Here is an 18,924-nt window from a genome sequence, read left to right as displayed (position 1 = left end):
GAGGTAAACTAAAGAGTGTGGTCTCTTGTCAGGGGGACAGAGTGTAACAGAGGTATCTGCGTTGTCCTTGCGCCATGGTGAAGATGAGGAGTGGAACGTGGAATCTGTGAGCGCAGTCCTACATGAATTCCAGCAGGAATTTAGGAATGCACAAAGAGATAGGGTATAAATAAAATTCTTAATAACTGAATTGAATTACCTCACAGCACATAGGCAAAATTTATTACAATTAAAAATGTCCTTTTCTTCCTTCAGGATGAAGCCAAGGCTCAGATAATCAGTCTGAGTCAACATTTAGCAGAACTCAAAGGCTGCCAGGACAAGTCGGCCACCCAGTTGCTTCAGCTACAGAGGTCCTTGAAGCAATCAGAGGAAGGTAAGAAAGTCAATTATTCTTATGAGTTTACAAAAAAGTATTAGTTGTTTTTTGGTTTACATATTTATATATTTGTGTGTTCTTTCAGGAAAACAAAAAATGACAGAACAATTACACGAGGTACAAACTTCCCTTTTCCTGCAGCAAGATGAAATACACCAAACACAGAGGGAGAAGAGGCGGCTTGAGGCAGAGTTGGCTCAACTCAGGACTAGTTTGCAAGCTGCTCAGACTGAGTCCAGAGCACTACAGGTATGTAAAATGAAAAAAATGATTGAAAGAAATATCACACAGCATCTTTAATGAGACTGAGAAATTCCTGTCCTAACTCCTAATAACAGGACAGGTTGGAGATCTTGCGGGGGTTAGAATCTTGTGCAAATTCAGAACAGCGGAGGCTCAAAGAGTCGCTAGAGGCAGCAGAAAGCAAAGTGAACCGTCTCGAGCTCTCCCAACGCACCCTTGAGGGTGAGCTACAGAGGGCCCAGCTGAGGGCAGCAGAGCTTGATGCGGAGGCTAGCGCACTGCAGGAGAGACTGAAAGACATGAGGAGAAAACTGGGTGAGAGTGAAGACCGATATGCTGTGGTCAGGGTCAATGAGGAGAGGCTGGCTACTTCACTGGCTCGGGCTGAGAAGCATGAGAGCCAGCTGAGGGAGCAGCTTCACAAACTTTCAAGCACCCTCAGTAACAACAGCACCAAAGCCGAAGGTGTGCAGGAGCAGTTAACACAGCTGCAGACGGCTTTGACCGCCAGTGAGCAGGACCGAAGGCTGCTGCAGGTAGAGCTTGTCAACTAGTTACACCCACTGCTCATCAAAGTTAAGGTTGAATGTACAGGAACAAATGTTGGGTGGAAATATATTAAAGAAAACTTTTTTATTTCTGTTTTATAAAATAAATTATATGTCCACTCTGTATTTTCAATTTGTAGATTTCTTCTTCTGTCATAACAATACGATGTTAAACAATAGATTAAACTTAAAGTTTGAATTGATTTGATTAACAGTGCAGCTCTTCTTTCCTGACATGTCACAGACAGTGTTTGTATTATCATTTGCTACTGTGGCTTTCCTGATGTCCCTCAAAATCTGGGAGGAATGTAGTGCTCATTACCCTCTTTCATATCATCCATACATTACTAAACATGGATGTAGCGTAGGATTTAGAAAGTCCTTGCCTTTGCATAACTTCTGGAAACATTTTTGTATTTTTCGAAAGTCACAATGACAGCTGTAAGTTTTTAAGGAGAACTGCCTGGTCATAGTTTGGGAATGTACTTTATGTCAGGATGGTGTGGTGGAGAAGGTGGACACGGATGCGGACTTCAATGTCAAAAGGGTGATTTATTTCACAAAAAACAAAGTAACAAACAAAAGGCGCGGCTGGGCCGGATTCAAAAATCAAAACTATGAACAACAAACAAAAAGACTTGACATGTCAAGGGATAAATAAATACTTAGCTTGCAAAAAACGACGTGGAACATGGAAAACTACGGGAATCAGGTCAAGGCAGGTAACAAAACACAAAGCTGCGACAAAAACGACAGGGGAGGCAGGAAACTAAATAGAGGGCTGGGAGTGATTGGGGAGTGAGTGCAGCTGAGGAAAAAACACAGGTGACGTGAGTGAACTTAAGGAACAGAGTGAAGGGAAACTAAGGCAAAACTAAACATGGACTGACAACAAAAGCATAACCTAGAACATGAAAACTAAAAAATGAGTCCATGGGCGTGACACTTTAAAGACAATAAGAAAAACCAAAACACAAAATGCTTGGTATAAATGATTTGCTCAGTGTTAGAAAGATCCCTACTCCTGCCAGCAACTTCCCACAGTTAATCAAGAACAGAAAAATATTACAAAGAACTGTTGGGGATATAAGGTGCAAAATCCCAACGCTTTGGTGGAGCTGTATAAGTGTTTGAATAATATATTTCAACATGTATGTATGTGCCCATAGGAACGTCTTGATGAAACACGGGATGCATTCTCAGAGAATAAAAGGCTGAACCACACACTCACAATGCAGACTAAGAACTTTCAAAGAGCCCAAGAGGACTTAGAGCTTAAAATTTCTGAGCTGGAGAAACATAACAGGACACTGAACGAGGTGAGTCTCACTACTGAAGTGTAAGTAAATGAGGGTAGAAAGGTTGAAGCTCTATTTTGATGTAAGGTTGATTGACTGTGCCCCAGAGCCTGAAGCAGCAGAAACAGCAGGAGGCTGAACTGCACACTTCCCAGCAGCTGCAGAGAGACAAAGAGGAACTCCAAGAAAAGCTCTGTGATCTGCAGAACTCTTTGCAAAAGCTTCAGAATGAGAGAGCCGAGATGGAGAAGGTCCTGACACACCTCGGTAAAGACAAGTCTGCTCTTAGAAAGACACTAGAGAAGGTGAGATGAACTGCCTACATACTTTACTGTACTTTAATACAGTAGTTTGACTTGAAAAATGAAAACATCCACTTATTACTGTGGCGTTTTTTTTGTTTTTTTTTTCCCAAAAGTCCAAGAAACCCCAAAGCCTTAAACTACTTTTGGGTCAGTGGACCTAAAATCATTTTTGTGCTGAATATGAAATAAAATGTCTGAATCATATGAGAGAGCCAAACCACAATGGGCTTTGACTGTAATTAAAGCATTTTAAATTTAATTCTACAACTGCTGGAAGCCTTTGCACAAAATCGGCCAGGACTGAAGTAATGTGTGTTTAGTGTTGGTCAGAGACTTGCTGCCACGTTCTGGATCAAGCGAAGACATACAGCTGCTGAGGCATTGAGACACATAATTGAGCAGTTACATCAATCTTTGCAGGAAATTATTTAAATAATTTGCTGTTTTATAATTCTCTTGTTATGATATCCTTAATTTTCTACATTGCACAAAGTGGTCTCAAAGTGGAGGAGAAATGTTACTGGAGTGTGAGAACCAAGAGGCTCTGCTTGGTTTCTGCTGCACACATTACAGGAAGACACATGAGTGCAGAACAATCATGGTAAAGTCGTTCCCTTTATGTCACCCTCGTGCTGTCAGGTGGAGATGGAGAGGTTGAGGAGGGAGGAGGAGGCAGCATCTGCTTCCAGAGAGAGAGTGCAGTTGGAGCAGAGAGTCCACAGCCTGGAGCAGGAGCTGGCTGAAAAGCTGGACGTGCGGCAGACTCTAGAGGTGTGAGGTTGCAGGATTAGGGGGCACAACGTGGGATAAATGATTTGTACTACTCACACATATTTATTTATTTTGCATATTTCTTGAATGAGGGATACATAAATATGTGAATTTATGCAATACTGAATGATAAGTAGGACAAGGAAGAGAAGTTTTTGTGTGAATCTGAACTTTTAACTTGCATTTGTTTGTTTACACCAAAGCTTTATGAAAGCTGTCTTCCATTAACTTGTTCTTTAAATTGGTTGTTATAAATCCAGCTGAATCCAAACCTTCAATGATTTCCTAATGCTTAACTGCTGAATACAGCACAAGACACATCATAAGAATATCCTGACTTTTTTTTACTGCTCTATTTTCAGTTATGTAAACCTTAAATTGAACTGTCTTCAGGCCCAAATCTCCCAGTTGGAGTACTCTTATGCACAGCGCCTCCTGGAGGTGACTGCCCGTCATCACCAGGAGTTGGATTTAGAGACAGATCGTCTGAGGGACAATCAGCACCAAGCAGAGCTCGCCTTGGAGACCAGGGAGAGGGCTCATCACCAGAGGGTTAAATGCCTGGAAGAGCAGGTATTATAATTCTAACTGTACATAATTCACTTGGAAAATGGTCTTAATTTTATAGATGTATCTGTATTTTCTTACCTCTTTGTCTTGAAAAGGTGCTGACTCTCAAAGAGCAGCTTGATCAGGAGACCAGAAGGCGACAGGCGTATTTTAGTCAGATGCTACAGCCTGGTGTCTAAGCAGTGAAGTATGAGGCACATCTGTCTTCTAACTTTGCTGTCCTTGCTGGCAGCTTCCCAACTACTGTATGTGTCAAGCTACATTCTCACTTTGGATGCACATAAATACATTCCCAAGGTGCTCACACCACCCTGCACATGTGCACACAGGATTACTTTAATCTGCTGGAAAACTCAACAACAACAACAAACAATGAGTGTTTTGTTTATATGTGAACTGGATGTGCCAATTTGTTTTCAGGATTTCCTTTTGCTCACGATAGTTTCTATCTGATTATACTGTGTCATGTTTTAGAAAGCAATGTGATTAAATGTTTCATTGGTTGGTACTTTCTTCTTCACTTATAATGGTTTGTGTATTCATTTGTCATATCGATCATGTATTTACTTTATATGTCCTCATCATGCTATGTAATATGTCATTATATGTCATCGTTTGTGTATCATAATCAGAATTTAAAGATATATTTATCAAAGAAAAGAGATCCAAACATTTAGATGAATTGTTTGCAGATTTTGTTAAAGACTCTTTAGTGGGATTCTATTATGTACTGTATTTGACTTTGTTAATATTAGTGGGTGCAACATTTCGAATCATTTTCAATAAAAGTGAGTGTATCCATGTGGAACTATACAGTTTTGATGTGTACAACTTTAACGGGATGAATGATGAATATTTTGCTGGCAACGAAACCTTGTCATGAAAACTTTTGCTTGAGGTTTGTGTAGGGCAGCACTGCCCTACATAGCATGAGTTCATGCTGTTAAGTCTTTGTGAATGTACTGTTGCAGGTAAGAGATGATCTTAGAGGACAGCTCTGCCTTTATTGTTTTCTTTGTTTAAAAAATGATCTGCATAAATATATGGTGAGGTTTTTTTGAATATTTTCACTTCTCATCTCATCTGCACTGTCTTTCATTTCAGCTCTTACAACCATACTTTCTGTACAGTAGTTCACATGCATGTCTTCTTACAGTAAAGCAAAGCATGACTTGGTAACTGTACACAGAGGGAGTTTCGTTGAAGGCGGGGGGACTTGTCAGAGTTTCTTTAAAGCAGCTCTTTGATTATCATAGATCCGCCCAGTGGTTATCCTGTTACCGGCCTCTTTTTAGCTATTGGCTGGAAGGAGCTAATTATGCAAGGTAGTGAATCCCTGTGGGGGAGGTGGGGCCAAAGCTGAAAGAACTCCTTTGGCAAGCAGAATAGAGCTTTTATTGAGGATATTTCTAAGCTGACCATCAGGGACCAAATCACTGGATTGTTTGAAAAAAAAAAAAAAAAAACATCTCAGCTGAATCACGCTGCTCCCCCTCTTTCATTCCTTCCCTCGTTTCATTTCAGTGAGACGAGTGTAGCTCATGCAGTGCCCAGCAGCAAGCAGAATGCAAGGAATCTACAGCATTCCCTTGTCTAACAGTAGAAACCAAGTTCATTGCTAACGGACAAGTGAGGAGAGACAGGCAGAACCAGGGAGCGGTCAGGGGAGGATTCCGGCTTCTGCGGCTGTGAGGAGGAACGCACGGTCTTGTCCTGTTCTGCTCTGCACTTGTTGCCTGAGGTGTGTGTGCTCCTCCCTCCCTTCTGCAGTGCCTGCTGTCAGCTCCATCCCTGGGTGGCTGAGGCCATGGTGCTGGGTCTGCAAGCCCTGCTTTCCTGCTTCTGCACCCTGATCTCCCTGAACCTGCTGCCCAGGGTGGAACCTACTGTGCCCTTGGAGGACTTCTACCCCTTTGGCCTGGACAAGGGGGACTCCCAGACCGTTGATCAGGACGACGGAGGCTCCGGGCTCCAGGAGATCTCTGTTGCTTTCCCCTTCTTTGGAGAGAGGCACACAGGACTCTATGTGAGTACAGACAAGTGTGTTTTCATCGAGGTGTGTGGTGTTAATGTTTTTATGCAGTAGATCACCATAAATGTGTCTGCATGCAGTTGGCAGTTAAAACTGAACTGAAGCTGTGAACTGTAGAGGATAATATCCTTGTTGAGATTAGATTGGGCACACAGCCAGATACTACACTGAAGTGCCTTTTGAGAGTTTGTAAATGTTCATGTGCTTTCGTGTACTCTGCTGTGTAACTTCATTAGTAGAATATTGTGTTTTCCCCTCACGGGTGGTATCATAATCCTCCGTGACTCTTTCTTCACTGTACATCTGCCCTTCCTGCATTCTAAGACCACAGGGGGACTCTGAGAGACAAACTATTCTCAGAACAGTGGTAACCCTCGTTATTATAAATCTACAAAGGGCTGTTTGAGGAAATGATCCACTGTTGCTGGAGCATCTGTGAGCTGTTCTTTTTCACAAGAAGCGGGAGTGGGGAGAAAATATGCAGAGAGACAAACAGTGCTCATGGGAGGAAGCTGAATGGTTTGACAAGGATTTTCGCGCACCACAGTGGAACACACTTTGATCTGCCTTTGTCATGTATTGGGTTCAGTTCCAGCGCATGGAAAGGCAGAACTCCCTTAAATCAACACCACCTGTTGTGGTTATGCATCCACGCTTGCTTGCCGAATCTCCCCTTCCTCGCTTGGAGCCCCGTCTGCCTCTTCCCTGTTCAGACTGAGGGCAGGGGAGGCTGAGGAACCATGGCAACAATGGGCAAGGTCAAAGGTTGTCTTTCTAATCTCAGCATTTGCGCCAATGGGGGTGAAGTCAGACTCCTAATGAAGAAATATATCAAACTCTTCAGCTACACAGGCAATTCTGAAGACCGTTAAAGTATTTATAACTATAGAGTTCTCCTGCAAGTCAAAACTGCCTGCACACTCCAAAGTGTTCCTTACAGGTTTTGCAATAAATTCCATTTCTGCTCTTGCAATAATGCTAATACTCAATAGTCTAATTAGACAAGATAAGACAAGTTACTGGATGCTTAACTTGTTGATCACAGATTGTATTATTATCTGAGAGAGATGAAAATGAAGGTACTTCACATTCTGATGTGTGCTGTGGTGGAAGTTATGTGATATCCTGTATCTCCCTCTGCATCTCATTGAGTATAATATATTCTGGCAGGCACTTGAAATTACAGTCATGCTCACTTCAAATGGCTCACCTGAATCCATCAAACGTCTGCTGTAAAGTGAGCAGGCCACAGGGTGATATTTGCCACCAGAGAGCTACTTTGAACAGGTAATATTTCACTGAGTACTGCAAGGTAAATTTGTATCAATAATTCCTCCCAAGAGTTTGTTCCAAGCCTCCGGGCGCCTGTCACATAGAAGCTGTCGAACCAAACAGATTTTAGACCACGCGTGCGTGTGTGTAAGGGGTGGGGGGCTGTCTTACTTCATAATCATTACCGATGCCTTTTGAGCAGTGCACGTGCTGCAAAGTGTTTTCTTTAAATCTTTCACAGCAGATTCCATTAAACCTTTGTCCCCTTCTGAAACTAAATGTCTTATTTTCAGCAGTTGCCATCAACAGTCACAACAGTGCATTTAAGGTCTGCCATAGCCACATAGCAGTTGGTAACAGAGTTCTAATGTCACTTAGAAATCCCACTATAAACCTGGGTCTCTCCCAACTTCCAGTCCTATTTATGCTTCATGGTAACCAGGCTGTCCCTCTGTTATGGTTTGTATCTGGGAGTTTTCTCGTGTTGCTGGGATCTCTCCTCCATCTCCTCCTACTCCTACTCCTCCTCCTCCGTGTCCTCCCTCCCCTCCTCCCATGCCTCAGATAGCATGGCAGGGGTCTTCCCCTTGGAACTGTCCAGCTGCTTTATCTGAGAAATGACCAATAACTTTAACAGAACACAGATGTATCTGCTTCTAAACAATGCAGTTCACAGATTAACTGCTCTTTGGGATGGCTGGTGTAAAGAACATGAACGAGGACATCCAGGGTCAGAGAGGAAAGAACACAAATTTAAAAGCAGATGTGAAAATAGCTTTTTATTATCAAAGGTTCTTATTGTAATACACAGTGAAAAAAACTGTGTGTGTAATTGAAAATAGACTTGTCAACAAAATTAAAATACGTTTTGTACATATCCTGCCAAGAGCAAGCAACAGTGGAACTGCACTCTTTATGGATTACACATCTGCTACTACTCATGTGAAGCTCTGTGGAGCGACAACACTTTGTGTAATTTCATTCACTCGTTGCACTGTATGAGTAAAGGTTTAATTCTTTGTACTCAGTATGTTTTTTTTTTTGCTACGTATTTATGGGATCAAGGGCATGACAGAGCAGTCGTTTATCCACCGTAACGGAGCTATCTATATCTGCATATTCTTACAAAACATTCGTCTAAAAGCCTTAAGTCTCCAACTCAACAACACCCTTTAATGGAACAATATGACTTCTGGCGTATCCTTTAATCTCCAGCAGAGAGTGAGATAAGGAGATTGATACCACTTTTAAGTGTTTTTGTTACACATAAAGCTACAAGCAGGATATGGTTTTCTTAGTGGAGCATAAAGGCTGGAAGTCTTTGTGCAAAAATAACAAGTCGTTGTTCTATAAAGGGGGCTGCATTCCAGACTACTTCCGCTGGTTGCCTTTTAGTTAAAGTCCATCCATCCATCCATTTTCTATGCTCACTTAATCCATCTCAGGGTCACGAGGGGGCTGGAACCTATCACAGCTGTCATTGGGCAAAAGGCAGGGTACACCCATGACAGGTCGCCAGTCTTTAGTTAAAGTAGACTCTGGAAAGTTGCTGCACTCAACCTAGAAATAGTGAGGTACATAATCTGTGTACTGGTCCACACTGGAAGGGAAGACAACACTAATCTAATGAGAGAAACAAAGCAAAGTAAGTAGAAATCTGTCTCTTAGTGTGTGACCATAGTTGTTGTCCAACTGTCATCATGGTTTATTTCAATTTAACAGGAAATCAGGCCTTTTTTTTCCTCTCCTTTGTTTGCATAGAATTTCATTTAAAAGAAATCACTCTTCTAACTGTTCAGCACGGGAGAGGATCTGTCATGCTTTGGGCTTGTGTTGCAGCCAATGACACAAAAACATTTTAGTGGTAGAGGGAAGAATAGAGTAAATTATAACAGCTTTATTATTGTAAACATCCGCACTGTGGATCTTTAGCTGTTTAACACAAAACATGACACAAACTGAGTCACAAACTAAAGGACTTGTCATGGATTTCAAAGTCTCCTGAGTTGTCCCAAAACCTCACAGAAGTAGAAACAAAGAATAACTGAGAGCTGGTTACAAAAATAGAGTTGTTTCTTCTTTTTCTCCCATTATTTTCAAATTGAAAAACTTTTAAGTTAAAAAAATGTATATTTGAAATATTAAAGCAATACATTACCTTTAACTTCAGACTTTTGAAAATTGGGTCAACACTTGCACACTTAGCTATTCACAACAACAGAAATATTTATTTGGGGTGTTCAAACTTTTGCATGCAAGTGCGTTGGCGCAATACAGGCTGTGTTTTAGTCACTCCACACATTTGCAGACAGGATTTATTGCCTCAGTCTAAACTCTTTTGAGCGAAAGGTGAGCCAAAGCTGAGGAGGTACAGGCCAAGTGCACAGACCATAGACTGTAGTCACTTCCTTTGGTCTCGTCAAGTCATTGGACAAGTTTTGTAGCTGTGAAACCTCCATTTTTGACAAGGAAAACTAATGTTTTCCCGAGCTGATCCACGGGCACCCTTTTCATTTAGGACTTTGCTTTGGCTTGACTTAAGCCAGAAGAAAGTTTATTTTACTCCATAAATTGCTTGGCTCGAAAGAGAACCACCCAAGCAAAATCCTGGATATATCCGGCGAAGAATTCCCCAAAAAACATAAGCGAGGGTGTTGCAGAGTGAAGTGGCACCATTGAAAGTGAGAAAAAGAAATATGTGGAGAAAGATGTTTCTTACAGAGTTGACTGATGGCAGCTCTCTCCTCTGTGACTCTGACCTTGGTCATGTTACAGCAGAACACAGGGCAGCTCTGAACCCATTCACTCTCTCACATAAGTGTCATGCAGAACCACCCCTCACTGGATGTCATATACTAGTTAAAGCCTGGTGGAAAACCAGGAGGATAAAGAAGCAAAAGGTTCCAAGTTCAGTATCAATTTCTCTGGGGTTATTTCCATGTCAAAGTAGCCTTAAAAACTTCTTACAAGAAGGAAATATGCATGTTTAAACAATTCCAGATGCTACGAGGGATCCGATTAGGCATCTAAACATATTCCATCATTGGAATATAAATGTTATTTAGTGCTCATGATTTCCTACACTAATTCTGGTGTAAGATGGGTGACTTCGGGGCCGCTGCCACCACAGGTCTCTTATTATTGGGCATGTGCGTATGGTAGGTTTGTATTTCATGAACATCCATTCAATGATCCAACCCCGTGCCCTTGCTCTTGTTTTTCTCCTGGTATCAGATGGCGCTCTGGCTGACCCCCGGGCCCTGCCCCTGTAGTCGGTCGTCTTTCTCCCCACATTGGCCACATTCTCACCACATCACGCTGATTCAGAGGGGAAGACTGTGGTCGGGCAATTAACTGAGCCCCCGTGCTGTGCCAAACAAAACTTCCTCTGCTGTTTTTACAGCAAAGCCTTTCAAATTATGGTTTTCATGCATGCATGGAGCAGAGCTCAGCCATCTGACGTTGCTTTGTCACTGTCACATGCCAGTCAGCCTGAATGCGAAAAATCGGGCTCACAGCAGAATTTAGGAAAAGCTGGATAGGTGCCAGCCGGGGTAGGCAGAATCTTCCCATGCTGATAATAAACCAACACAATGCCCGAATGAAAGCTTTTCATGGGGATTCAACCCCTCTGCTGTTGTACTTTCGTCTCCAGTCCTGTTTAGCAGAGTTTTTTTAGAATCTCCAGGGTGTGGGAGCTGTACCTGGTTGAATGCACACACATCTTAATGTTTTGGATGCCGAAACTCTTTGTGCGACAAGTTTTCTTCCTGTACAGCCAGTCTAACTTATGTAAATGTTTTTTTTTCCTTTGTGAATCCCACAGTGCCTCCTATGCGCTTATGTTGCTTAACACTCTTTTATAGACATTTATTTTTCCCAAATTGCATCTTACGGCTGTATAAATGAAATAGATCAAAAAGAGTCAGATACTTCTGCTTGTATTGGAGACCAAAAAGGAGCTCAATGTGTATAGTGGAAATTTGCCAGCTGGATAGAAACATGTTCCTAAATGAATGTTATTATATTGTTGCCATTTGGTCTCTGCTGAATGAGTAAATAGGCAACTGCAACTGATATGTGAGGCATACAACTTAATGCTGAAATTGTTTTGTTTAAAATAGATTAATAGCAGAATTAAAGATGATTTTCCAGTGGAATCTGTCTGATATTTTTTATGGCAAATAAATGTTTTTAATATCTAAAAAGATATTTGTCCGAACAAAAGTTGAATGTCAAACTGTAATTATGTAAAAATGAGAAAACAAATATCAAGCCAGTATGTGGAATATTTGCTAATTTTGTTTTATTTTCTGTCGACTGACTAATCGGTCAATTGAGTATTTAGTTTGTCAATAAACCTCATTTTCATCTCTGGTCTTTCAAAGTAAATCTTTTGGCAGCTGACATTCCACCATGCAATACAAGACAACAGTGCATGTCTGTGAGTAGATCTGGACACAAAGAGAGGATAGACTCATTTATTTGGTTACATTACTTTTGCCAGACGTCTGTGGATTTAAAGACTTCCAACTGGTGTGATGACTTTGCAGGTGCACGAGCAGCAGAAGCCAGGTTTTCTCAGCTGCTCATCATACGAAATAAAGTTAGCGTCTGTCTGCTACGTAGGAAGTGCAAACATCCGTTATGAGAGTTTTCACTGCCCAATGCTAGAGTTTATTCTTTGAGGTCAAAACACTATTTGTCCACCTTTACGTGTCCTCCTCAGCACCTCCACTCTAACCCCACCTAATCCTATAAAAAGGCACCATGGTGTAGTCTGACATGTTGAGAAATCTCTACTGGTATTTTTTTATTCAGGTGCTCTAATTCCAAATACATTTCCTTCTCAGGTTAACAACAATGGCCTTGTGTCTTTCCTGAGGGAGGTGTCTCAGTTCACACCCGTAGCTTTTCCAATCGCTGGGGACAGACGGGTTGTGGCGCCATTCTGGGCTGATGTTGACAACCGCAGAGCAGGGAGAGTGTTCTACAGAGAGAGCCACGATCCTTCCATCTTGAGCAGGGCCTCGGGTGATGTCAAGACGTACTTCACAGAGTTCCCCAACTTCAATGCAACATGGGTCCTCATCTCTACGTGGCATCAAGTTACTTTCTTTGGAGGAAACTCCCAAACGCCGGTACAAAATCACACTTTAACTATTGTCTTGCCACCATGTAGTTACATTGCAAAGTATCATTAGCAAAAATAGTTTGAAAGCATCTTATTCCATTAAATATTTAAAAACATAAAGGTGTGAGAGGAAAGTCAATATCTGATGTAAACTGATATAATACTAATCATCAGAAACTTCAATAACAATTGTTAAAGGGGAACTGCGGTATTTTCAACATTAAGCCTCTTTTATGAGTCGTCTGCAACGTTTTAGAACCCCCCTCACCGCTTTTTTGATGTTTACTGCTGTCTCCGGTATTTGCCTAATTTTGATTCTTCTCAACCTGCTTCAGAATGGCAAGTCATATGCATGTCCTAAAAGGTCCGTAAAAGCACCATAAACGTCCGTTTTCAAAATCATCAACTCACCGGAGTGGTTACTGGTGTGCACTGGTAATCCATATCAAATTTCGTTGCGAAAAGTTGCTTCTGTCGTGTTTTATTTGGCAGCTCGTTCATGCTCTAAACTATTTTCTTAGCCACCTCACAGCCGTGGATAAACTTCCGCTCAGCATTTGAATCTGACTTGCTATACTCCACACCACTTGATGGCGGAGTAATATCAACGAACATTCAGTCTTCCATAGAACTCAATGGGATTTACAAAATGTCTACTTTTGTTTTCTAATGCCACATTTATCTAAGCTCTTTTCTTATCCTGACAAACAGAAGCATGAGAATTGTTGCTAGTTTCAGTTAGCTGTGATGTCGGATCTCTGGTCTCTGATCTCTGGTCTCCCGGTGTCTGGTGCCGGACTGACTGACTGAGATAACCAAACCCCTTAATATGAATGTCAGAAATGGAAATAAATAGAGCTGTGGAATATAATCAAGCTGTCCCTTGAAAAATGTTATTTTGAAATAAAAATCTTTTATTGAACTATATTAGCTCATCTATACATTTCTATTCACTTTATTAATTTATTTTGTTATTTATTTCATAACCAAAATTAATATTGATTCATTTATTGTTTAATCTTGACTAAAATTGGCTATCCAAAATTCGACTTGCGTTCTTGTTGGGTTATATAAGCAAAGATTACTGTGAAGCCAATAGGCTATCATCATTTCAATCCCAGGAAAAAAATCTATTCATTAGTTTTTAAGGCTATAGAAAAAAATGCTATAGAAAAGGCTATAGAAAAATGTCTCTAGCCTTACCGAGTGTGTACCCTTACAATAAAGATTCTGTTGATTACGCAGTTTATCACTGAATTTGCTGCAAACCAGTAACTCGTTCCTCCTTTGTGCAGGTCAACACTTTCCAAGTGGTGCTCATTACAGATGGAGAGCTTTCCTTCACTATATTCCAGTACAACAGCATAATTTGGACGACAGGTATGCACGCCAGCAGTGGAGGAAATTTGACTGGACTTGGAGGGATTGCAGCGCAGGTAAGATCACACAGTTATCTGGTTATGGCAACAGTCAGGTCATACAGCAGGATTTGCTTCCCATTCCACAGTAGCACACTGTAATTCAGCAATCTTTTTCATGTCTACCTCTTCCCAGGCAGGTTTTAATGCTGGTGACGGCACACGCTATTTCAACATCCCTGGCTCTCGCACCGCCGATGTGATAAATTTAGAGGAGACTACCAATGTGGGCTATCCAGGCAGATGGGTCTTCCGCATAGATGATGCACATGTGGAAGTGGGTGGCTGCAATAACTCCGGTGAGAGCTTCTCCTAATAGATTAGTTTGTCAAATGCTCTTTGATCCCCTAATATTGTTGTTTCTGGGATTCATGTTACTCCGACATCTTTCTCCAGCATCAGTGTGCCCTCATCTGCGCCCGTGCTTGAATGGAGGCCAGTGCATTGATGACTGTATTACAGGCAACCCCTCCTTCACTTGCTCCTGCTTGGCTGGCTTCACCGGTCGACGATGCCAGATTGGTGAGTTATGGTTGACACCACTTCCTGCTCTGTTGCCTCTGTGAATGACTGCTTGTCTACCTAAGATCAGCCAGGAAAAATAATGTCAAGTTGTCAAGAAAATTCTAGATTTCACCGGGCTTTCCAAAGGAACACCTGAGTATTTCCTTAATACCCGTGCAGGTTTCGTGCCAATCTGATGCGTTCTCCTTGGACTTTACCTTATTAACAGACCAGATGTTTCCCTCTAATTAAAGACATACTACTTTCTTTGTGTTTGTCCCTGTCGCTGCAGATGTCAATGAGTGCGCCTCAAATCCATGCCAGAACGGAGGGACTTGTAAAGATCAGATTAATAGTTTCACCTGTGAGTGTCGTCCTGGATACACTGGGATTCACTGTGAAACAGGTACGATTAAGCAAAGCCTCAAGCTGTAATCTATTGTGCTCATATTTTCATTCCCTCTTTTTCAAAGATTCCTTTTTAACCAATTAAGACCAGTTGCACCTCTATGGGGCCTTTGCATGCTTTAGCTTGGAATTTGCAATAAAAGCTGGAAATTTAAGCTGTTTACATGTGCTTCAGAGACAGACAAATAATGATTTTTTTTTTTTAACGCTGACAGTTTTATTAAGTTCTTGAGAAAACCTTTTTTTTAAAGCACCTTAGGTCTAAATATCTTAACTTTTGTTTAACAATAGTTAAAAAACAGTGAATAATCTCTTATTATACAAATAATGAATATACAAATATGATACGATAAACAAAGTAATATGTTTACTTTAGATATATTGATATAACTTTCTCACTATTTAAAAACCCAAATGATTGATCCAATTTTCCTAAAGACCTTCTCTGATTGATTAAAATATTTATTGCCTCAGTATGCCCTTTCCACACACACAACAAAACCTTTTTAAAGCATTTTTGGTTCAGCCCCTCTATAGCGTCTGTGCCTATTCCCACAGTCCAGCCTGTGGAGATGAATCAAACCTCTTCTAATACCTTTCACAGCCAGCAGCACATACTTGCAGAGTGAGGGGAGCTATGCGGCGGATATATTAATCAGCTGAGTAAATATTCCACGAGTGTGTGTCTCTGTCCGTGTGTGTGTGTTACAGACATTGACGAGTGTGAAGACAGGCCATGCCTTAATAACGCGGCGTGTGTACAAGGCACCGGCAGTTTCACCTGTGTGTGCGTACCGGGTTACACTGGTGTCCTGTGTGAGACAGGTGAGCGGGGTTTCTCATAGTCCTCTCTCCAGGGAAATATTTTCTACTGCTTTCTACATCAAACTCAGTCTTTTGGCAGATGTGTCTGTCCAAAGAGTTTCCCAGTCCAACTAGACAAATGGGTTATGCCTGAATAGATTTGAAAACAACTCTTTTATTTTTTTTCCTTGGGTCACACAGTGTAGCAACGAACCAAATTGAGAAAATTCACTTCATTCAAGTTCGTATGCAAAAAAGTCCTTTTCTATTCGTAAATCTCTCGTGATTGATTGTTCATGAAACTCAAATCCAGTGGAGAATTAAATGATCAGGCCCTGCACAGTTCATGAATCCTTGCTTGTACATGAGACCAGATTACTCTTAATTCCAGACACCTGGTCAGTGAAACTATGCTTTCACAAGAGAAGTTCAGTCCTCCTAATCCAGTTTAGTGTCTTGAACAATAACCTTGAAACTTATCTCTGATTAATTAATGTTTGTTCATCCTCCAGACATAAACGAATGTGAGTCACAGCCCTGTCTGAATGGAGGAGAGTGCATCGATTGGGTGGCCTACTTCACCTGTGTGTGTCCTGCTGCCTTCACTGGAATATTGTGCCAAACAGGTGAAGACAACAGCTTGAGAGGCTTATTTAAAAAAAGAAATGTTTGTCAAGGGAAACATTAACATTGCCCTTTTTGTTTAAATTCCTGTAGTGTAGCATCTGGAGCAAGTACAAAGGGAGATCGTAAAGCTTTTTAGCCCAAAACAAGTGTTTGTGACTCAGACTTTCGTTTGAGAAAGAACAGTGTTCTGTTGCTTCATCTGTGTTTTATTTTGAAGAATTCATGATATAACAAATATTACAAAACATTACATATTATATTGCTAACAAAACAAGTGTGCCTGGCATGGATAGAAACTGAAATCTAACTATAAAAACAGAGAAGGTGAAAGCTTTGTAGGCAGAAACTGTAGTCAGTTTTCAGGTTTTAAAATTCCTTGTGTCTTGCATTAGATGGGAATGGTTATCCAAATTCAGAGTAATGGAAAGCTTCCCCTTTTTTGAAGAGACTCCTTCAATTTAGCTTTTAAAGAACAACTTGTTGTTTTAGTACAACACTTCCCTGTTACTTATCCATCTGTAAACTGTGTGCACAAATGCAGATATCTGTGATTAGCTGATATTTGTACATATTAACCGGTAAGATGTCGTCACACATAGTATGATAATGGCATATATCTCTTTTACACTATGCCCATCTGTATCACATACCTCTAGTTTGTTACATCTAGCCAGTAAGACAGTTAATAGATTTGCTTCTGAAATTTTGCCAGAAATATGAGGTGCCATGCCAGTACAATGGTAGTGAACATATTATCACAATTCATAGACACTATTTTACATATATATAATTATTAACAAAGAAGCTTTTTCTGTAAAGATATTTTTAGCACTGTATCGAGTGGCACTATACATCTCAAAGCCAGATATTTTCAAACCTGAGCAAATTAACGTATCTATAAAATATCTGAACTACTAAGTAACAGCAGAGATTAACATGTTTAATGAATGTGTTACTTGGGTGAACTAATCCGTTAAAGCATGTTGTTGTCTTTCTTTCAGAGCTGGTGACGCCACAGGTCAATTTTACAGAGGCAGACAACCAAACAGGTAAAAACAAAAGCAGCTACTGCTAAAGCTTTGCCAACATTTTTCACATACTCTTTGGTTTTTACATCACCATAACTCCCTTTAAGATTGCTATAAACACCAAAATTGTGACTATACCAGTTTGAGAGTCGGGATCTGTACGTGTGCTCCAGACTTCTATGGTGACAAGTGTGAAGGTTTTATTCACTTGGCTCAACTGATGCTTACTGTAGGCTGCTGGGCAGGTAGAGAGCAGACTAGGGTATTTGAAGAGGAGCTGCGCTATCCCACAGGAATTTGGAACTCTGCCCTGGAAGAGGCTGCTGTGATGATGGATTATTGTAATTATCAAAACTGACACGACCTCGCCCAGTTTACTACAGGAACCAGTCGCTTGATCTTGTAAATAATTGTTTTATAGCACATTTTATTAGTTTACCAACAAGAGGAAGTGCTTTGTCTAGACTTAAAAAGCCCTCTTTATGAGTCAAAGCTGGTCTTAGGAATTCAGGTCATTTCTTCAGACAGAGTTGTTGAAATATGCATGCCTCCACACCGCTGCTTCTCTGGAAATTAACCATGGCATCACACTAAAGCACATTAAAGCGCAGCTGCTGCTTGCATAGCAATTAAACGCAAAATATGTATAATGCATGTGAAGTAATCTATTATTTTATTGAATATCTTTATTATTCTGTTTGTTTTAGGGAATAACATCCATGAGAGGTTACTGATAGCAACTGCTGCAAGGGTTTTTCCTTCTCCACTAAAAGCTCTTTAATAGCATTCGAGCTCTTACAAATGCATGCTATTTCTCACCCTTGAGCTGAAATAACTATCAGTGCTTATATAGGCTCACTTAAATCTCCCAAATACTTTCCTGCCTGGCTCATTTGGAAGGCACAGCGGAAAAAGGAGCATGATCCTCCAAGGAAGAGAAAGTAGTGGGACTCAGAAGTGCCTAATCAGGCTCTCGGATCAAAGGGCCCGGCTGCACAGGTGGCCAATGAAAGTGGCTCTTGCAAAGTAACAATCCATTAATTGCCCTCAGGGCCATACAGTTTGGTCACAAAATATGCTCCATATCATCAGAAAATTAATACCCTCCACCAAGCTCCTGGGACTTCAAAGGGGAGTCATTTAGCTGTGATACGGCCATGTTCTTTGATCCACTGCTGCAATTAGCAAGGAGAGGAAAACAAAAACATTCTTATAATTTGTACAGAACGGATGTGCAGCAAGCTGACGGCTAATTTCTTGTCTTGTGAGCTTTGTTTGGAAAGCGAAATGACAACAAATCAATACATAGTTTACAGTATAGTAGATGAAAGACACTCAATATGCAATACAGATGTTGACCATTTCTACCATAGGTCTATATTTACATTCAACATTGAAAATATTACCTTATTAAACTACTTACTTCTAAAGCTCAAACAAACTTACCACCTTTAAGCTTCTTTCTCTGTTTTTCTCCAGTGGAATGCCTTTGCCAGAATGGAGGTGTTTGTGGCATCAATGGAAGCTGTGAATGCCCTTCAGGCTACACAGGACTCTACTGTCAGCTTGGTGTGTATGATATG

General features: G+C 40.9%; 2 protein-coding genes across 2 annotated transcripts in view; both read left to right on the top strand.

Annotated features, from left to right (window-relative positions):
• crocc2 (ciliary rootlet coiled-coil, rootletin family member 2) overlaps positions 1–4,528 on the top strand; it is a 29,931-nt gene extending 25,403 nt beyond the window's left edge. The window contains exons 28-36 of the mRNA XM_075486222.1: positions 33–163; positions 256–376; positions 465–628; positions 718–1,158; positions 2,340–2,489; positions 2,576–2,773; positions 3,413–3,544; positions 3,938–4,117; positions 4,210–4,528. Coding sequence (XP_075342337.1) covers positions 33–163; positions 256–376; positions 465–628; positions 718–1,158; positions 2,340–2,489; positions 2,576–2,773; positions 3,413–3,544; positions 3,938–4,117; positions 4,210–4,293 — 1,601 coding nt within the window. The 3' untranslated portion in view covers positions 4,294–4,528. The remainder of the gene's footprint in view (positions 1–32; positions 164–255; positions 377–464; positions 629–717; positions 1,159–2,339; positions 2,490–2,575; positions 2,774–3,412; positions 3,545–3,937; positions 4,118–4,209) is intronic.
• A 1,037-nt stretch (positions 4,529–5,565) lies between these two features.
• sned1 (sushi, nidogen and EGF-like domains 1) overlaps positions 5,566–18,924 on the top strand; it is a 43,369-nt gene continuing 30,010 nt past the window's right edge. Inside the window, exons 1-10 of the mRNA XM_075484853.1 lie at positions 5,566–6,140; positions 12,272–12,559; positions 13,848–13,988; positions 14,107–14,269; positions 14,367–14,492; positions 14,767–14,880; positions 15,594–15,707; positions 16,199–16,312; positions 17,315–17,362; positions 18,821–18,910. Of these exons, the coding sequence (XP_075340968.1) occupies positions 5,922–6,140; positions 12,272–12,559; positions 13,848–13,988; positions 14,107–14,269; positions 14,367–14,492; positions 14,767–14,880; positions 15,594–15,707; positions 16,199–16,312; positions 17,315–17,362; positions 18,821–18,910 (1,417 nt within the window). The 5' untranslated portion in view covers positions 5,566–5,921. The remainder of the gene's footprint in view (positions 6,141–12,271; positions 12,560–13,847; positions 13,989–14,106; positions 14,270–14,366; positions 14,493–14,766; positions 14,881–15,593; positions 15,708–16,198; positions 16,313–17,314; positions 17,363–18,820; positions 18,911–18,924) is intronic.

The sequence above is a fragment of the Odontesthes bonariensis genome, chromosome 15, assembly GCF_027942865.1.
Source record: "Odontesthes bonariensis isolate fOdoBon6 chromosome 15, fOdoBon6.hap1, whole genome shotgun sequence".
NCBI classification, from domain to species: Eukaryota; Metazoa; Chordata; class Actinopteri; order Atheriniformes; family Atherinopsidae; genus Odontesthes; species Odontesthes bonariensis.
This window is presented reverse-complemented; position numbering and strand designations above follow the sequence as displayed.